The 17522-nt window shown below is 40.2% G+C and overlaps 2 protein-coding genes across 5 annotated transcripts in view; one reads left to right on the forward strand and one right to left on the reverse strand.

Moving 5' to 3' along the window:
- Nucleotides 1-12392, reverse strand: fam149b1 (family with sequence similarity 149 member B1). Of its 4 annotated transcripts, none has more exons than XM_057848632.1 (16): nt 11968-12392; nt 10066-10176; nt 9636-9780; nt 8315-8463; nt 8088-8243; nt 7822-7971; nt 7565-7746; nt 7344-7486; nt 6443-6505; nt 3357-3463; nt 1455-1676; nt 1078-1153; nt 884-1009; nt 739-820; nt 488-604; nt 1-306 (listed from the first exon to the last, which is right to left on the reverse strand). In XM_057848632.1, the coding sequence occupies exons 1-16, from the start codon at nt 12012-12014 to the stop codon at nt 224-226; spliced, it is 1959 nt and encodes a 652-aa protein (XP_057704615.1). In that variant the 5' UTR covers nt 12015-12392; the 3' UTR covers nt 1-223. The 4 variants fall into 4 exon arrangements, 3 of the variants coding, with proteins under 3 accessions (XP_057704615.1, XP_057704613.1, XP_057704616.1); XM_057848630.1 differs by having other exon boundaries at nt 488-628; XM_057848633.1 differs by lacking the exon at nt 6443-6505 and having other exon boundaries at nt 488-628.
- Nucleotides 11931-17522, forward strand: part of ecd (ecdysoneless homolog (Drosophila)) — an 8971-nt gene continuing 3379 nt past the window's right edge. Inside the window, exons 1-10 of the mRNA XM_057848634.1 lie at nt 11931-12725; nt 12807-13021; nt 13378-13495; nt 13573-13660; nt 14028-14206; nt 14758-14950; nt 15027-15155; nt 15330-15455; nt 15543-15628; nt 16364-16467. Of these exons, the coding sequence (XP_057704617.1) occupies nt 12823-13021; nt 13378-13495; nt 13573-13660; nt 14028-14206; nt 14758-14950; nt 15027-15155; nt 15330-15455; nt 15543-15628; nt 16364-16467 (1222 nt within the window). The 5' untranslated portion in view covers nt 11931-12725; nt 12807-12822. The remainder of the gene's footprint in view (nt 12726-12806; nt 13022-13377; nt 13496-13572; nt 13661-14027; nt 14207-14757; nt 14951-15026; nt 15156-15329; nt 15456-15542; nt 15629-16363; nt 16468-17522) is intronic.

Raw genomic sequence — 17522 nt, forward strand, 5'->3', positions numbered from 1 at the left:
ACATTTTGTAATTTTTTTTAGAAACCATTACAATAACTAAGTGTTGTTCTTTTGGCAGCTGCAGAAGCTGATTTGAGATACAAAAATAGAACTTTAACCAAGCTGCATTATATGAAACATTTCTGTAAAACAACAAAAAAAAAAAACATGTGGGCAATTCACTGTGCTTTATAAAAAGAATGGCTAAAGTGCTTGAAGACTGGAGACATTTGAAAGCCACCAGCTACAGTCCTGTTCTGCTGGACCTGTATGAGACGCCTCCGCGGCTGTGAGATCGAGGTGGGATGGACACAGGCATCAATGGAACTAAAAAGAAGAATATGCTCTTGTTAGTCAAAATATACTTTTTGCAATAAATTTGCATATATACTGTATGTTATGTAATTCAACCACCAGGTATTGGAAAAGATTAAAAAAAAACAAAAAAAAAAACAAAAAAAAAAAAACATGTAATTTTTAGCAAGTCCCACCCCCTCAGGCAACTAACCTGGTTGTGTGCTTTGAAAGTCTGTTTCCTCATCCTTGTCCCTGATTGGCCAGCGACTAGACGGGTGGTGGGAAGACGAGTCAAGGAAAGACGAGCTGCCGATGCCAAGGCTAACACCTGTCACGCCGATGCCAAGGGAGTCTTGTTGCCAAAAAGTTCAAGCATGCTTTTTAATTGGCACACTAAATCTTCCAACCAGGTGGGAAGAAACCCTTTTTTCTTAGCGTAAACAATTAAATGAAGTGTCCCACCTGTGGTTACAGAGGCCCTGCCGTGCCTCCCCTGTCCGATGTTGTCCATCACGGTGAAAGAGCGCCGGTAAGGAGTGTCGGACTGAGAGAACAAAGCATTCAAACTACACTGCACAAGGAAAGGATCAGATCTATAAAAACTTACCCTGTATGTGTGTGTTGTGTTGGGCCGTGAGAAAACATCCAGGGGGTAAAGGCGATCCCTTGGAATGGAAGTGACAACCTCATCATTTAGGGCACTGTGCGCTCGGCTAGATGATCCCTTCTGGCGCTGGTGGAATGAAATGGCGTTCTTAAACAGTTTAAAATACTATGGATTTGAAAGTCTAAAAATTATACCTGAGCAGCTCTGGACTGATGTCCTGACAGGGACAACTCTGTGTCTCCGGCACCAATGGGTGGCAGAAGCATATTCCTACTCAGTGCAAACAATGGAGACATCAGGCGGTCGCTGGCCGTGGGTCTTATGAACACTTTTTATTACAATTGCTATTTATTGTATATCCCTTAGATTGTCAAATATTTCAAGTGTATTAAGAGTTTCAATGTGTTAATGATAAATTTGTTTATGCTATGTGTGATTTAAAAAAATATATATATTCCTTTTACTCTACACTGCAACACCGCCAAGCACAGGTGGGTGTGAGAGAATGTTTTTTTAAGTATTTCCTTTGTACAACTTGAGCAAGACAGTCTGAGCAAGTGAGCCAACTCACAGTCGTGTACCTCGGATGACCTCATCCATAGATCCGGCCATGCTGGATTGACCCAGGCTAGGATTGAGAGGCTGGAGGGTGCGGGGCGCCAGGTTTCTGCGGCGGGCTGACTGGGGTGGGCGGCTCAGTGATGACGAGCTCTGCTCCAGGATCCGGCGAGGGCGGTGCCTGCTTGTAGGTCCCATGCCAGAGCCCGGTCTGAGGGATTCCTGCTCTGGCGCGCTGCAGAGAGAACATAGAAAAATGACTGCGAAATTTGGTTTAGAGTTCATTCTTTTCCATTTCACTGAATGTACACATACTTGTACCATTCATGTAATTTCTAGTAAATCAAATAATCTGAAAGCAATTTGTTTCTAATTATGTAATGATTTAATGATGGTTTAAGTGACAACTGTTCAGCGACCAGTTTGTCGTAAAAGTATGGTTTACACCAGGGGTCCCCAAACTTTTTGCTGTGAGGGCCACATAACTTTTCCCTTCTCTGATGAGGGGCCAGGTCAGTTTGTAACAGAAAAAGTGTGACGATTGCAGGAGTGCCTAAATGTAAAAAAATATTGTTTTTCAGAAAGCCACAATCAAATAACCCTTTCTGGATTCTTCAGAGAACAAAAGTAAATAAATATAATATAATATAATATAATATAATATAATATAATTAGGGCTGTCAAAATTATCGCGTTAACGGGCAGTAATTATTTTTTTAAAATTAATCACGTTAAAATATTTGACGCAATTAACGCACATGTCCCGCTCAGACAGTCTTCTGCCTTTTGGTAAGTTTTACAGCAAGGCTTTTTGTGCTGTCTAACAGCGAACTCTTGTGGTCGCTTTGCGACATGGTTTATTGTTTTCTTGCCAGTTCAATATGGCTGCACGACGTCTCGGGCTGACGCCTACGTTCTAATGTTGTGCTTATATGATCCTTGGACAAGATTTGTCCGTAAGTATGGTTGTTGTAAAGAATGTACATATTATGTTAGTAAGCGAAATGTTATATTTTTTGTATGAGACGCTTTTTGTTTATGTTTAGTGAACCTGTATAGCGTGCTAAGCTAACGTTGTTGCTAATGCAATGCTTGTGTACTTTTTTTGTTGTTTTACGACGGTCTAAAGAGGACAATGGTTTGAGGCCATTTTATTAATAAATCAGATGGAAAAGGAAGAAGTCTGATTATTAAGGCGTCGTTCACTAGCTGTCTAGCTTTGGAAAAAGTAGACGCTTCGGAGTGAGGACAGCATAGACAGATTTAAATGACAGTAGAGTGAAATGCCCACTACAGTCCTTATGTACCCTATGTTGAATGTATATATCCATCTTGTGTCTTATTTTTCCATTCCAACAATTTATTTTACAGAATATATAAATATAATTTACAGAAAAATATGGCATATTTTATAGATGGTTTGAATTGCGATTAATTACGATTAATTAATTTTTTAGCTGTAATTAACTCGATTAAAAATTTGATTCGTTTGACAGCCCTAAATATAATATAATATAATATAATATAATACAATATAATATAAATACTATTAATTAAATAGATAATAACCCTCTCTGGGTTCTTCACAGAAAAAAGCCAGGAAATAAATAACACTTATAATATAATATAAATACTATTAATTAAATAGATAATAACCAAATAACCCTCTCTGGGTTCTTCACAGAAAAAAGCCAGGAAATAAATAACACTATTGAAAATAAATAAATAAATGAATAAATAGATAGTTCAGGGGGCCGGACCAAATGTTGAGGCGGGCCGGATAGCCGTAGTTTGGGGACCCCTGGTTTACACTAAAATAGGCAATTACTTTTCAACTTAAATATTTGGGGGGGATGGCAGTTTTTCTCTAATTACGGTAAGGCTTGGTCCATATGGGGATTACTGTCATTCGCACTGAGTTCTGTGCAGCGCAGCCAGATTCCTCTGTTGCAGCGGGATGCTATGGATCATGATGAGGTCATTCAGGTTGTGCTGGGTGCTTCCCATTGAAACCTTTCCGGCCTGGTGCGAGAAGCAAAACAAAGTGATGAATATGACCAGTGACTATGGCAGATACTTTGCTTTAAGTAACCCAGTGCCCAGATCATTAGTTGTTTCAATGTCAAAAATCCAGTCAGCGTCTCAGTTAATTATCATGCAGTGGGGCCCCCTATTCTATGAGGCCACCAACACAACATTCACAAGAATTTAAAACAAAATTAGCATTCTCAGGAAACACAAAAAAGACAACAAATTGCAGTTAATTAATAAACTGCTTTAGGGTTAATGGACAGGCACAAGCACATACCTTGGGGCAAATAAGTATTTAGTCAACCACTAATTGTGCAAGTTCTCCCACTTGAAAATATTAGAGAGGCCTGTAAATGTCAACATGGGTAAACCTCAACCATGAGAGACAGAATGTGGAAAAAAAACTGAAAATCACATTGCTTTATTTTCAAAGAATTAATTTGCAAATCATGGTGGAAAATAAGTTTTTGGTCAATACCAAAAGTTTATCTCAATACTTTGTTATGTACCCTTTGTTGGCAATAACAGAGGCCACACGTTTTCTGTAAGTCTTCACAAGGTTTTCACACACTGTTGCTGGTAGTTTGGCACATTCCTCCATGCAGATCTCCTCTAGAGCAGTGATGTTGTGGGGCTGTCGTTGGGCAACACGGACTTTCAACTCCCTCCACAGCAGAGGTTGCGCAAGACATTTTCGTTGTCTGTCATTTTGACTGACAGGGTCATAAAAATCCGGTCAAAATCTATTTTTACCCGTCACTTAAATTTTTAAAATGATAATGATGACATATTCAATAGTATTTAGTTTTCATTCATTTTTAATTAACACTGTAACGCTTGCTTGGCGGCGAAAAATTAGACACGGAGGTCGTGGTATTTTTCTCCCTCTTTTTACTCTGCTTACCGCCAACAACACCAACAAAACAACAACTCCGCCCCCAAAGAAAAAGAGGCAACTATATAGACCCCAATCACCAACGTCACACAATGATCTTAATTGTGGTTGTCAGCCCCAAATCTTCTAAATATATATTAAATGCATCTTACCAGATATAAAATGACTACTACATAGTCTGTGGTGATCGTTTGGTGCCCAGATTTCTTGTCGAATTACAGCAGTCCATCTCGCTCTCCTCTTCGGGTCTCTCAGAATACGTTAGGACTTCAAGTCTCTCCGTCTATCTTCTCTGTTACTGCAACCAACCGCCACACACGCCTTCACCATTTTGATTATTAATGTTAACGAGCAGAAAAACACGCCGTAATAGGAGGCATGTACGTAGTGGTAATGTGTAAACACGACGAGCTGACACACAATATGGCGGCTCCAGTCAGGGGGGCGGAGTTGTGACGTCATGTGATTGGGGTCTATACACAGGCGGCAATCTAGTCCAATTGGATGACACGCTGGCACACCGGGTGCACCAATAAGAACCTCGCGTTGATGTGTCAATCACGGTGCCGCCGCCAGACCCCGGTGACACTACAATATTCTGACAGAATAGCCAACGACGTCATGCATTAAGAGAGACAATAGCTAATTAATATGCTCACTCGCCACCCTGTTGTCTGGGGTGTGAATTGCAATCTGTCAAAATCACGGACGGACTTCAGTTTTTTCCGTCACCGTTTTAAAAAACCGGTCAACAACGGAAAATATTCGGTTCACGCGACCCCTGCTCCACAGATTTTCTGTGGTGTTGAGATCTTGAGACTGGCTAGGCCACTCCAGGACCTTGAAATGTTCTTACGAAGCCACTCCTTTGTTGCCCTGGCTGTGTGTTTGGGATCTTTGTCATGCTGAAAGACCCAGCCACGTCTCATCTTCAATGCCCTTGCTGATGGAAGGAGATTTTCAGTCAAAATCTCTCGATACATGGCCCCATTCATTCTTTCCTTTACACAGATCAGTCGTCCTGGTCCCTTTGCAGAAAAACAGCCCCAAAGCATGATGTTTCCACCCCCATGCTTCACAGTGGGTATGGTGTTTTTCGGATGCAATTCAGTATTTTTTCTTCTCCAAACACGAAAACCTGTGTTTCTACCAAAAAGTTCTATTTTGGTTTCATCTGACCATAACACATTCTCCCAGTCCTCTTATGGATCATCCAAATGCTCTCTAGCGAACCGCAGACGGGCCTGGACATGTACTTTCTTCAGCAGGGGGACACGTCTGGCAGTGCAGGATTTGACTCCCTGGCGGAGCATTGTGTTACTGATAGTAGCCTTTGTTACTGTGGTCCCTGCTCTCTGTAGGTCATTCACTAGGTCCCCCCGAGTGGTTCTGGGATTTTTGCTCACCGTTCTTGTTATCATTTTGATGCCACGGGGTAAGATCTTGCATGGCGCCCCAGATCGAGGGAGATTATCAGTGTTCTTGTATGTCTTCCATTTTCTAATAATTGGTCCCACAGTTGATTTCTTTACACCAAGCGTTTTACCTGTTGCATTTTCAGTCTTCCCAGCCTGGTGCAGGTCTACAATTTTGTCTCTGGTGTCCTTCAACAGCTCTTTGGTCCTGGCCATAGTGGAGTTGGAAGTGTGACTGACTGAGACTGTGGACAGGTGTCTTATATACCGATAATGAGTTCAAACAGGTGCCATTAATACAGGTAACGAGTGGAGCCTCGTTAGACCTTGTTAGAATAAGTTAGACCTCTTTTTTGACAGCCAGAAATCTTGCTTGTTTGTAGGTGACCAAATACTTATTTTCCACTCTAATTTGGAAATAAATTCTTTAAAAATCAAACAATGTGATTTTCAGTTTTTTTCCACATTCTGTCTCTCATGGTTGAGGTTTAACCATGTTGACAATTACAGACCTCTCTAATCTTTTCAAGTAGGAGAACTTGCACAATTGGTGGTTGACTAAATACTTATTTGCCCCACTGTACAATCTACAACTAAAAGACGGGGAACCAGAATGGCAGTATGCTGCCTTCACGGCTCAGATCGAGGGAGTTTACATACACTGGGTGGCCTTTTCTGCTTTTGGGGCTTCCGGCGGGACTTGTGCTTTGAGCCCCTTGACTTCTTTAAGTGATGAGACAGAGAGAGACAGTGGACAGTTGTGTAGACGGTAAAGGAGAAAAAAAAGGTAGGAAAATAGTTGAAAGAATGTTGAGACTACTGTATTTTTTTTCAAGATAATAATGCATCTTGCCCTCCAGCAAAAACTGAAAACATGCCTTAAGACAGACACATACGTAAGGTCAATGCCATGGCCTGCTAATAGTCCAAATCTCATTCCAATTAAAACTATGATGAAAGTTCAGGAAAATGGTCCAAGACAAAGCTCCAACACGCAAATTTGATCTGGCAACAGCAATCAGAGAAGGTCTGAGACAGATTGATGAAGGGCACTGTTTTTCACTCATTGAGTCCAAATTTTCGCTGGATTTCTTTTGTTTCTTAATTCTAGAAAGTTGCCATTTTAAATGATTTAAGCTTTGTATCATGTCTATGATTTGTTTTGTTATACAAAAAAGAGGAAAAAACCCTGGGTGAAATCCAGTGAGTCTGGCGATTCCTTTTATTTTCTTTTTGATAGGGATTGTAGTAATCCCTGGAGATGTTAACATACCACCAGATTATTTTAATTGATATCCTGTTGAGGTAATGTCATATTTACCGTTTACTGGTACTGTGTGCTCTCTAATTGAGTTTAAATACTTAAGCGATAGTGCTTCATGTGATGAAAAATATAATAAAAAAAGAATTAGCTATATAATTATCGGCATCTGCAGACATGTACACAAACATTTTGTATGGCTAATACTGTAGTAGCTCGTCTGACAGCTTTCATAATCCTAGCTAAATATAAAATATGGATCATATGAAGTAAAAGGGCTCTTTTGCTGGAGTCACTAACCTGAAAGGGCAAGCCAGGGACGAGTGGAGGCGGGGGTAGTGCACGACTCTGGCCGAGTTTGGGCAGCATGTTCGGAAGTGCGGACAACAAGTTTAAAGAGTTCGGCGGCACTAGACTCAAATTCGAGGAAGGCCTTTCATCACCTATCAATTGGACAAGTCCAGCCAATTACATTAACTATTTGAGCAAGTCAAATATAGAGGAGGCGGTGGGGATCATACAGGAGGTGCAATGTTCCCACTGCCGGTGGACGAGCTCGCTCATGCATCCCACCAGCTGCCGCCACATGTCGTCGAACAAATGATCGAGCACAGCCTGACGGCGACACCTGTATGGCGAGATGGGAGGCATGCAGCGACGCCTGGGGCATGGCTCTGGGCAAGCCCTGTCCTGTTTGTCCTCCCTACGCAAGAAAGATATGGTCACATGCTAATTTAGCAGATTTGCCTTTAAAGCAAACATTGAATTTCTAACTGACAAGCTGATGCTGTCAAAGGCCAGGTACTCCTCCACGTCACCCTCTACTTCAATTACTCTTGGTCTGGAGTCACTTGAGGCAGCTGAAGGCTCGTTTAGCTCTGCTGAGTTGGACTTGAGTAGTGCAGCGCTCCGGCCCAGCACGTTCAAACTTAAATCAGAAAAAAAATGGAAATATTCCAAGGATCAATTATTATGAGCAAAAAAACGCAGTGGTGTTGTATTATTGCCGCTAGCGAGTGTTTGCCAAAACAAAGATAAACTCACGCCATATTGTCATCTTTCTCACTTGACTTCCCGATGGATCGCTGGGATGTTGAGGGGCTGCAAATGGAGCCGCTGATGACATCCCCGACAGTTCCCGCAGTCATGTACCACTGGAAACCCTCATCACTGGGGCACACCAACTGAGTTCCCAAGATCCTGCGTCACACAAATACAAATAACAAAACCGCCAGATATGCCTAAAAAATTTTTCCATGTAGGACACAAACCGGAGATGAGGGAAACGTGAGGCCCACTGTTGACACTCATCCTGCAGACCCGGAAGGAGCCCACGACCGCTGCCTTTACCCTCGTACAGCTCTTTGTCAATTTCCTCAAACATTTGCTGTACTTGGTGCGAAGCCGCTTTGTCAAACTCCTAGGGAGACAAGGGAGGAAAGGGGTTATTTATCAGTAAGAGATTTTCTTTATTTTCTGTTTGTGTGCAAACTTTTTTCTTCACAAAAGTATGAAATAAAGGATATTTATTTTGTACCGAAATAATAATTGGTAATTAAAAAAGAGAAAATCTGATATTTTGGATGAAAGTTCATATTGATGAGATCTTGAAAAACAAAAACTCACTTGGTATAGAAGGCAAAAAATAATACTGTTTAAACTAAACAAATATTTCTGGAAGCATGAGATAATGAAAAGTTGTTTTTTTTTTTATCACAAAAATCCCTATCTAATATATTTAGCAATGAAAACATTTTAACTATAATGTAACATTTATGTTTTCATGTTCTGTTAGTCTTGAAGCAATAATGAGATAAAAAACAAAACAAAACATGTATATTCCAATTTAAAACATGCAATTTATAAGATGAATACATTTTGAGAAGTGGCTACGCTTAATCCAAATTGAAAAAAAATATATATATATATATATATATATATATATACTGTACCGCAACGCTATAACTTGAGTCAAATACAGGGTGACGCAAAAAAAACGAAAAGGCCCCAAATTTGAATAGGTGTCATTTCTTGATTTTTTTTCCAGAATAAAAAGAGACTGAAGCTATAACTACTATATTTTATTTTTCAAAATATAATACATCATATAAAAACTAGTTTTAGCTGCAGTCACTTTTCAATCCGAGAAAAAACAAACAAACAAACAAACAAACAAAAAAAACAAGCATTAACACCTATCTAAATTTGGGGCCTGTTTTTATATGGAATAATGACATCTAATATTGCACTGGTTATTTGGTTATTGGTTATATTTGTTATTATAAATAGTTGAACTCCCACATTTCATTTTCATTGGATTCAGAAAGCAAGAAAAAAAGGAATCATATAACTTTTGTCCTCATTTCTGAAGCATTCGGAAGAAGTAAAAATAAATTAGGGGACCAACTGTGCCAACAAACAATACGCAGCGGGCGTAGGCTTTGTGAATACACAGTAAGAGGAGGCAAACAAAGGAGATTTCTCTATACAGCCCGTGACTGTCAGTCAAATCTGTAATTAAAAATGAACATGTTCAGAAGAAAATGACTTTTTATGGATATCACATTGTGTAATGATGAGTAGGGGTCTTACATCATAGCCCCAGGAGAAGACAGAACTCCTCTCTGTGGACACGCCTGTGCCTGTGGAGCTGTGGATGCCTGACCAGGACCGGCTTGATTCCACAGAGATAACCGTAGGGCAGTTGGAGGGGCTCGAAGCACCAAATGTCTCAGAACTTTGGAAAAAAAGAGAATTGATTTTGTTTTTCTAATAGTTAGTGTGGTATGTGTTTTGGAGTTGATGAGAGATGATAAACACATGCAAGGTTTCCAAGAGGAAAATAAGGGTATGTGTCAAAGTAATAGAATATTCAAACAAGCTGTCTTCATTAGTTATTCTTTGTGCCTAACATCTGAAGGCAGCAACACGATATCAATCTACGGAGTGGATCGAGTTTCACATTTCAAGATCTTGCCCTTGACTTGTTCGATTGTCTGCATAGGCAAGGAGGCTGCCTCACTTCTTGAGGATGGACCCGGCCTCTTCCACATCATCAAGGGGACTCTGATCTTGTTGGTCTGCTTCCTCCGGCAGAGGGTGGTGGTCTAGGCTACTGCGAGACAGACCACGGCTGCACAGACAAATTCAGCCATTAAGTAGTATGTTACATTAATCCATCCATTTTCTATCCTGTGTTTGGAGCACTTTATATATGGCAAGAGAACAGTCAAATGAAAACCATGACGTATGCAGCAGTAACTGCACAGACAAATTCAGCCATTAAGTAGTATCTTACATAAATCCATCCATTTTCTATCCTGTGTTTGGAGCACTTTATATATGGCAAAGAGAAGTGTCAAATGAAAACCATGACGTATAGAGCAGTAACTGAACGTGCGTGTTTGTACCATGTGAAGGCATATTCTTAAACCAGCTCATTGTGTTAAATTATTAACCTATAAAGTGCGGCGGAAAAGTATTTGCCCCTTCATTTTTTTTTCACTTGCATAGGTTTCATTTCATCAAACCAATATTGTTAGTATGCTAAGACAAACACCAAATCTAATATAAAAAAATGCCGTTTCTAAATTATGATTTTATTAGCCGGGGGTTTGATTTTTTTCTAAATAATATTATTAATAGTATTTCCACTTTTCCCTCAGTCATAATCATGAGGATGTGTGTCTTTAGCGGGGGTTAGCAACCCAAAATGTTGAAAGAGTCACATTGGACCGATAAAACAAAAGCCAAAAACGTCTGGAACCGCAAAAATTTAAAAGCCTTATACTGTATAAGCCTTATAATTAAGGCAACACATTCTGTATGTATCTACATTAGCTTTATATGAGTCTTCTATGAAAATGACTAAGTTGGCTACAACTACATAATAAGTCTTCATGATTAAATGTTTATTTTCCCTGCAGTGCATCCTATAGAGAATGACGCACCACGTGACTAGTCTGTAGTATGATCCCGCCTTAAGTTTAACTTCAATACAATATTGATGTATTAGAAGAATGATTGTGTCATGTACACTCTAAATTGTCCGTAGGTATGAGTGTGTGCGTGAATGGTTGTATGTCTCCTTGTGCCCTGCAATTGGCTGGCAACCAGTTCAGGGTGTCCCGTGCCTACTGCCCGTAGTTAGTTGGGATAGGCTCCAGCACCTCCGCGACCCTTGTGAGGAAAAGCGGCATGGAAAATGAATGAATGAATGAATTGTGTCATGTTTGTCCTCCTACAGAAACCAACTTGAAACAAAAATATAGTTCCCTCCCCCATCTTTTTCAATTTTTAGATATTTTTGAAAAAGCACCAGGGAGCCACTAAGGCAGCACTCAATAGCCGCATGCGGATCTAGAGCCACGTGTTGTTGACCCCTGGCCTATAGAGAACAGACATTACGTTTCGCTAATTCCTAATGACTGGTTCTTGCTAAAGGATGCAATTTTTAAAAATCATTCAATATTTAGCTAAGAATAATTTCCATATCCTATCAATGAATTTAAAAAGGGTCAAGCACTCAAATTTTCAAAATGAAAGATTTCCGCGAAATGACGTAGAAAGAAAACGAGGGCGAGGTTAAAGCTTTAGGGGTGTTTTTCACGTCGCACTCGCGAAATTCCCTGAACTTCCCCCTTACGAACCGCTGAAAACGTGCCGTTATCCAACCAGAATTTCCCTCACCGCGCCCACCCATCATAATCAGGTGCACCCGAGAAAATTAGTGACGCTGATTGTTGACGTCCCCATATTAATGATATGTAAAATTATTTCAACCGGGTGTTATTTTAGCAAACATTCATGGTAATAACGTGGTCTTAATTTGTAGTGTTGAACAACGGTTTGGATAGTGAGCCGGTCTCATGTTGCTCATAAGCAAAACTACTATTACAGTATTGCAGTCATGTTCTATACTTACATTTCTAGTTTGTGTGGTACAGGTCGCCTGTTGTAACGTGAAATCATTCTCCTTCTCTTCGTGTCTAATGGCTCAAGCCCTCACCTCGCCTTCCTGCATCTTCAACCCGCAGGGAATCATTGAGGCTCAGGCGAGGCGGAATAATGACATTTTGTTATATGCTAACCTTCTTTCCACATACAGTATAAGCTAACACGATAGCAACACGAGCAGCGTCCACTCACTGTTCCCTCAAAACTCACTTCCCGCCATTCTTGCGTTTAAAAGTATATTTGAGGGACACCTGTCTCATCGTTTTACATATTGAAGGGGAAATTTTCACGCTATCTTTTCTTATGTGGACGTCTATGCTCCTACTGCTAGCGCTGCTAACAACACGGCTGTCATGGTTACGTTGCCCGGCACGGGAATTAAGTTAAACTACAACTCCCAGCATTCAATGTGAGCACAAGGATGTGCCTCTGAAATATGTCTGTCGTTCTGTCTTCCATTCGTTGATTTTGAGAATAAAACGACATTATTTCAACATATGACATACAACAATCACCATAAATTAACCCCAAATATATATAATTTTATTATGTAACAATACACCATTTAGATCATGATTTGGATCGACACAGTTTAAAGGAATCATTTGTTGTTTCGGATTTGTCGAGTCAGTCGAGCAGGTTTTAGTGTCGGACACATAACGTAACGTTCTGAATGGCGTAAAATCAAGATATCTACGTAAACTAAAGTTTTGCAAACAAATCGAGGTACGGCAATTAATTTATTTTATGTTTTTAGACATGTGAACATCGCATGTAAGATTTACGATAGCATCTCCCCCTCGCCAGGTTTTAAATTTTAACAATGGATGTACTTCGGAGGAGAGTTGTTCAGGAGGACGCTGTCCAGTACAAACTCTTCTTGACCGAGCCGGTCAGTTCCACGGACATCGAAGATCACCTCTCTTGTCTCGTGGAGGAAATTCTTGCAAAAATAGCTCCTCTTTCCATGCAGTACATTTGGCAGAAACAGCCATTCAACATCAAATATTATCCAGAAAAAGGTAGGAGTGCTAACCATACATTTTCTATACCATTTAACCTGGCTAGGTTTACTGGTAAAATGGAGCATATCCTATTTGGTTTTGGGCCAGAGGCGTATCACACAGACTACATATAAACAAACCATTTACACTCATCTATTCAATGTGTTGAGTTTTCAACCTACCACAACCTAACATGCAGTTAATTTGGAATTTGGGAGGAATTTGGAGAACCTGCTGATTCGTACCTAGGTCCTTAGAACTGAACAGCAGATTTAGTAACCACTTGACCCAAAAGGCTGCCTATCTGCATGATTTCAAATAGGAACCATAGTATATTTTGCGATGGCTCATCTATTTTATTGTTTTTTGTCCAGGGGGAGTTCCGGCTCATATTGGTGGCAGCACCCAGTTTGGTGACAATGTGGAGGATGAGTGGTTTATTGTTTACCTTCTAAAGCATATTACTGAGGCTTTTCCAGGGCTTGTTGCAAGGTGAAGAGAAATGTTTTCTATAGATTCACTTCTTAGCCTTTACAGTCTGCTGCTGAACTTTATTATTTTCTTTGCAGAGTTGAGGACAATGATGGTGAATTCCTTCTAATTGAAGTAGCAGATCATCTCCCCAAATGGCTGAATCCAGACACCAGTGAGAACAGGGTGAGTGTTTAGGATGGAGGGTTAATAATAACAACAACTATGTCTTGTAATTTTAAAGTACACATACATATTAGGCTTTTTTTTGTGTGCGTGTACTTTACAACACTTTTCAAGTGTCTTGAAATATCTGTGACTTTCTTTTGTATATACCCCAGGATTAAAGAATTATCGCAAACTTTACACACAGAAGCTGGTATTTAAACATTTAAGTTGCTGACAACAATAACATATTTTTGTCTTGTTGAAAAATATAGGAAAATCTACCTTAGTACAGTAGCAAAATGATCGTAATTCATTAAATTCTACTAGTCCACTAACCCTGAAGTATTTTGTTTTCATGTTCCACACATTGTTTTATTCTCATCAGGTGTTCATCTACCGTGGCGTTTTGCATCTCCTGCCCTGTCCTTCACGATCCAATCCCACAGGGATCCCGAAGGATGTGGTACCGAGCATTCAACAGGCTATAACGCTACTCTCCTCCCAGCCGGGAGCATGCCGGGCAAGCTCCAAGATTACCTCGTCCCTGGATAAACGGCTGGATGGGTGAGGGGGCACAAACATCTATTCTGTCCTAAATAGCAGATTTATTTTTCGTCTCCTCACTATAAAAACACTTGATAAAACCATACGTACATTTTTTCAGGAGCAGTCATGCAGTTAACTTTTGCACCCAAATAAAGAGAATCTAAATTTATAATATGCATCATGTTGATACCTCGAAAAGAGCACATTGTGTCCTTCACAAGGGAAACCCTGAAATGAGGCCCAGCTGGCTGCCTTGTTAGGATATCATTAAGTTAATGAATAAAGACATCAGAGCACCAGAGAAGGATTAGGTCTTTAAGCGTGCAACACACATGCAATGATCATGTTTAATTTAATCCCGCCTCCCGTATTTGAAATGAACAATGCAGGGAGAAAAAAAAAAATCACTGTTGATACAACCACACAACAGAATAATTGCTCACGAGATTGGCGCTTGAATCTGAAGATAGTAATAATGCTCATATTGGGCCCAATTGTCAGTATGTGTTTGTTTCACCCCTTATTAGGAGTTGCAATAAATTTACTATCTATCCATGTCCTTTTTTTAGGTATCCGGAGAAGATTGGAGCCAGTCTCCACCATGCCCACTGCTTCATACCAGCAGGGGTGGCAATGGTTTTAGCGCAGCGGCCCGACCTGGTGGCACCTGCCGTGTCAGCCTTTTACCTGCGTGACCCCATAGACCTTCAGGCGTGCCGAGATTTCAAGAACTTCCCTCCTGACACGCGGGTCTTAACCTCCGTATGCTAATGCAAATTCTTGATATTGCAGTGGTATCTTCGAGCCATCAACATTGATATGCAGTTTTTTCTCCCAGGTGACATTCACTCGGTGCTTGTACGCTCAGCTACAGCAGCAGCAGTTCATCCCAGACAAAAGGAGCGGCTTCACCATGCCTCTACGCTCGGACCCACGGTACAAATCGCACGAGCTTGGCATGAAGCTGGTGAGCCAATATTTTTTGTATTGTTTTTTCAGGAGGGCTATTGAAATCAGTGGTGACAGATGTTATTGTTATGTTGTTGTATAATATATTGTTCTGTTAAACCTTAACCCAACCCTATGTGTGTGTGTTTGTATTTACTTTCTTGTGTTTGTCCCTCAATCTTTGTGATCCCAGGCTCATGGTTTCGAGATCCTGTGTTCCAAATGTAAAATGCCCTCGTCAGAAGATGACTCTTTGGTCAGTTGTAACCCTCAGTGGAAACGGTTCTTGCAAAGTCTGAAGAGCAACGGTTACTTTAGGGTTAGTCCGACTTTTTAAATGCCTACATTAATTCACAACACGTGTCATCAACCTGAAAGACATTCAAGCCTTTGTGTTTCAACACAGGAAGAGATTGAGGGATCGGCACATTACAGAGAGCTGATGACTTCAGCAGAAAACTTTTTCAAACAGTCGGTCGCCTCAACAATCAGGTGAGAACTTTGGTTGTAAGACTGAATGTAGAGCACATATGCGTTTTCATTCCTACCTCCTTAAGTAGAAAGAAAGTGAAGTAGGCTATCTTAGAATCACTCCCATGAAAAATCTATTTTTGAAGGCCTGAAACGCAGGTGCATATCTGGGAAAATTGTAACAATTTTACCATTTGCACTAAAAGTTTTACTTCATGCAAAACTAAGTGTCAAGAACCCTTGCATTCAATTGAACATGAAGTTGACCATATTGGACAAGAGACAGGACTCATATTTTGACAAACTCCAACTCTGAGAGTGGGTCTTTAATTTTCTCCACCAAGGTCCACTTGAAGATTTGCTCAGAAAGTACCAACATCTTGAACATTTAAAATGCAGTTGTGTTGTAGGGCTAAAAGTAGTTTGTATTCCCTTCAAAATATATTTGATAGCAATAACATGCACACTTTGAGGATTAACACTGCACTCGGATGTAGGAAAGTTAAAAATATAAATAAACTTCCGTACTTAAAAACAAAATAATTTAAAAGATCATGCATTGTACAAATTAAAAATTGACTAGATTTTTGCTGTTTTGGCATCCCATTAATGAAAAATGGTAAAGTTAAATTTGATGATCATATCAGGGATTTTCATTAAAACAGGGATTGTAGGGGGTAATTGAACAAAGTGTTATAATGTTGGAAAATCTCGAAAACTGAAACTCAACATGACTGATTCTGACTTGTCTTGCAGTGACGTGCCTCCCGGGGAGGAGGTTCTCCAACTGCTGAGCTCCTGTGGGCCCATTAATATGGATGAGCTGAGGAAACAAGAGGCACAGCTCCCCCAAGAGGACAGTAAGTATAAGAACAAACTGGCACTGAAAAAGGCCCCCACCCATCACACACACATACACAAGGGATCAAGAAGTCTAGTCTTGTGTATTTACTCATAGAAAGCCTTGACAGTGATATATAATCCGTTTGAACTTCAACTGTCAGCCCGTCTCAGTTCAAATGGATTGGATATCTATTGCTGTCGCTGTTAGTTAACACATTTTAGGGGGCAACACTAGTCACATGTGATTGAATGATTATTCACCCCAGTGTTTCCCCTAGGATTTTTTGAAGCTGTGGTGGTGGGCTGCATCGTAGTCGGACAGCCTCACCATGTCGTGCCACAGCGAATTTTTTTTTCTTCATTTTTTCCCCCAAGAAGAACCATAACAAAGATATATTTGAAATATTTCATTAGCCAGGCTAATGTTGTACCTCTCAGCTACAGTACAGGTATGTAAAATGCGTAGCTGATTACAGCTACGTTACCCGATGTACTAATGCGACTTTTTTTCTCGTGGCAATAGTACGACTTACATCTCGTAGTGACTCAGGGTTGGCAACCCAAACTGATGAAAGAGCCATATTTGACCCCAAAAAAAACAAAAAAAAAACTGATACAGTATGTCTGGAGCCACAAAAAATTAAAAGCCTTGTACAAGCCTTATAATTATCGATACTAGCTATATTAGCCTACTATAGAAATGACTAAGTTGGCTAGAAATACGTAATTAGCCTTCATGATTAAATGTTTATTTTCCCTGCAGTGGATCCTATAGAGAATGACGCACCACGTGACTACTCTGTTGTACTATGCCACCACAAGTTTAACTTCATTACAATATTAATGAATTGAAAGAATGTTTGTGTCATGTTTGTCCTCCTAGAAATCCTATTAAAACAAAAAAATATATTTCCCTCCCCCATCTTTTTCCATTTAAAAAAAAAAAAAAAAAAAAAAAAAGCTCCGAAGCATCGCTAAAGAGCCGCATGCGGCCCGAGAGCCGCAGACCACCGTCGTAGTCCTCCTTTTTCCTTTTATTTGACCCTCATAAGTACTACATTACCACAACAAT

The sequence above is a fragment of the Corythoichthys intestinalis genome, chromosome 10, assembly GCF_030265065.1.
Source record: "Corythoichthys intestinalis isolate RoL2023-P3 chromosome 10, ASM3026506v1, whole genome shotgun sequence".
Taxonomy (NCBI): Eukaryota; Metazoa; Chordata; class Actinopteri; order Syngnathiformes; family Syngnathidae; genus Corythoichthys; species Corythoichthys intestinalis.

Bases quoted from the DNA above. Each gene is read 5' to 3' on its own strand.
- fam149b1 (XM_057848630.1), bottom strand. From the start codon at position 12,014: ATGATTTCACGTTACAACAGGCGACCTGTACCACACAAACTAGAAAT. The intron at 1,154-1,454 runs GTGAGTTGGCTC...TGCACTGAGTAG, and splicing joins GTCATCCGAGGTACACGACT to GAATATGCTTCTGCCACCCA. The intron at 821-883 runs GTAAGTTTTTAT...TTGTTCTCTCAG, and splicing joins ACACAACACACACATACAGG to TCCGACACTCCTTACCGGCG.